We start from the raw sequence: 1,999 nt of genomic DNA on the forward strand, positions 1-1,999 counted from the left end.
GAGAAAATGAAAAGATTTTTTATTTTGGAACTCACCTTATTCTTCCTTAAACTTTTTCCTTCAATCTCCCTCAAGAATCTCGTTGAAAACTCGTTGGCCCCCACCTAGCCAAAGCCCAAGCCATTGCCCTTCTCCCTCTCTCGTTCGCTCTCTCCCTAGTTTCGGCCTAACAAAATAAGAAGGGACTAATATATTTTAGTCCCTTTGACTCTTAAGGAGGTTGTGTAAGCAAATGATGCATGTGCCCTCACTTCTAAAAATTTTTCTTAAGAGCGTGGAGGGGCAATCTAGTCTTTTGGCCATTAATTAACTTTATTTATTTTTAACTTTAATTTCATATGGAATTTAGTATAAGTGATTTATACCAAATTGCTCAAAATTTTATTTAGAATTTATAAAATTAATTACATCGAATTCCGACAACTTAAAAAATTCACCTAATTTTATCGTGACGCATCAAAATGCGTGTGACGCCTGCAATCAATATTTTTTGGGGTTTATAATTATCTACTCCAAATAAAATTTTTGTCCTCAAAATTAAACAAAAGAGACAAAGTATACCTTAAACAAAGAGATGAGGATAACATTTTCTCATTTCTGATTCTTTCTCCCATGTATCGTCCTTCTCAGACCCATACTTCCATAGAACCTTGACAAAAGGTATGTCTCTACTTCAGAGTTGCTTCACACTAAACTCTAAAATATAGTCTAGTTTTTCAACATAAGTAAGATCTAGTTGTATGTCTACAGGTTTCATTATAATCTTAGAAGGATCATCTGATATAAATTTCCTTAAGGAAGCAATATGAAACACATTGTATACATCATACATAACTTGCAAGGCCAATATGCAGGCCACATTTCCAATCCTTTCCACAATATCAAAAGGAGCAATGCAACGGGGACTAAGCTTGTCAGTATTGTCAAAGCATAGTGCACCCTTCATAAGTCTGATCTTAATGAAAATAAAATCTCCCACTTTGAATTCCATATAGCGTTGCTTAGCATCATAGTACTTCTTTTGTCTATCTTGTACTGCTTGTAGCCTATCTCTGATAATTATAATCTTGTGGGTAGCATCATTAACAAAATCGTAGCCAATCACTTTCCTTTCGCATGTTTCAGCCCAACATAAGTTCCTTACATAGAGTGATTCATATAGAGCCATTCCTATGTTCGCTTAAAAGTTGTTATTATAAGAAAACTCTATCAAAGGAATGTGAGATTTCTAGTATCCACCAAAATCAAGCACACATAATCTAAGAAAATCTTCAAGAGTTTGTATAGTCCACTCAGACGGTCCATTAGTCTGAGGATGGAATGTTATACTGAAAGTCAATCTGGTATCCATAGCCTCTTGAATCTTCCTCCAAAGTCTAGAGGTACATATATCATTATAATCAAATACTATGGACTTCAGTACACCATACATATGACCAATCTGTATCATATACATCATCGCTAACTTCTCAACTGAGTTAGTCTATCGAATAAGCAAAAAGTGAGCAGACTTCGTAAGCTTATCAATGATAACCCAAATAACATCATGAATTTGTCAAGATCTCGGTAAACCTATCACAAAATTTATAGGAATATCATCCCACTTTTAATCTGGTATTGGTAATGGTTGAAGTAATCCACCTAGATTTTGATATTCAGTCTTGACTAACTAATAAGTGGAACACAATGTAACATAATCAGCCAAGCTCATCTTTAATACATGCCACCAAAATAAACCCTTTAGGTCTTGATAAATCTTATTGTTATTAGGATGAATGGTATAACCAAAGTGATGAACTTCAAAGAGAGCATCCCTCCTCAAGTCATCTATATTTGGCACACAAACTCTACCTCTATACCATAGAAGATCATCCTCATCAATAGTAAAATCCTCTTCATGGCCTACCCTCACTAAACCAATGATCTTCATAAAATTAGAATCCCTCAGCAAGGCTTCAGCTATCTTACTCTTTAGATAAGACTGCACTGTCATCTGACT

The 1,999-nt window shown here is 34.8% G+C and overlaps 1 protein-coding gene across 1 annotated transcript; it reads right to left on the reverse strand.

Annotated features, from left to right (window-relative positions):
• Nucleotides 1–673: 673 nt before the first annotated feature.
• Nucleotides 674–1,168, reverse strand: LOC110109930. Its single transcript, XM_020841159.1, has one exon. The coding sequence runs from the start codon at nt 1,166–1,168 to the stop codon at nt 674–676; it is 495 nt and encodes a 164-aa protein (XP_020696818.1).
• Nucleotides 1,169–1,999: the final 831 nt, after the last annotated feature.

Source organism: Dendrobium catenatum, unplaced genomic scaffold (genome assembly GCF_001605985.2).
Source record: "Dendrobium catenatum unplaced genomic scaffold, ASM160598v2 fragScaff_scaffold_621, whole genome shotgun sequence".
NCBI lineage: Eukaryota > Viridiplantae > Streptophyta > Magnoliopsida > Asparagales > Orchidaceae > Dendrobium > Dendrobium catenatum.

Coding starts and splice junctions, on each gene's coding strand:
- LOC110109930 (XM_020841159.1), bottom strand. CDS start 1,168: ATGGCTCTATATGAATCACTCTATGTAAGGAACTTATGTTGGGCTGAA.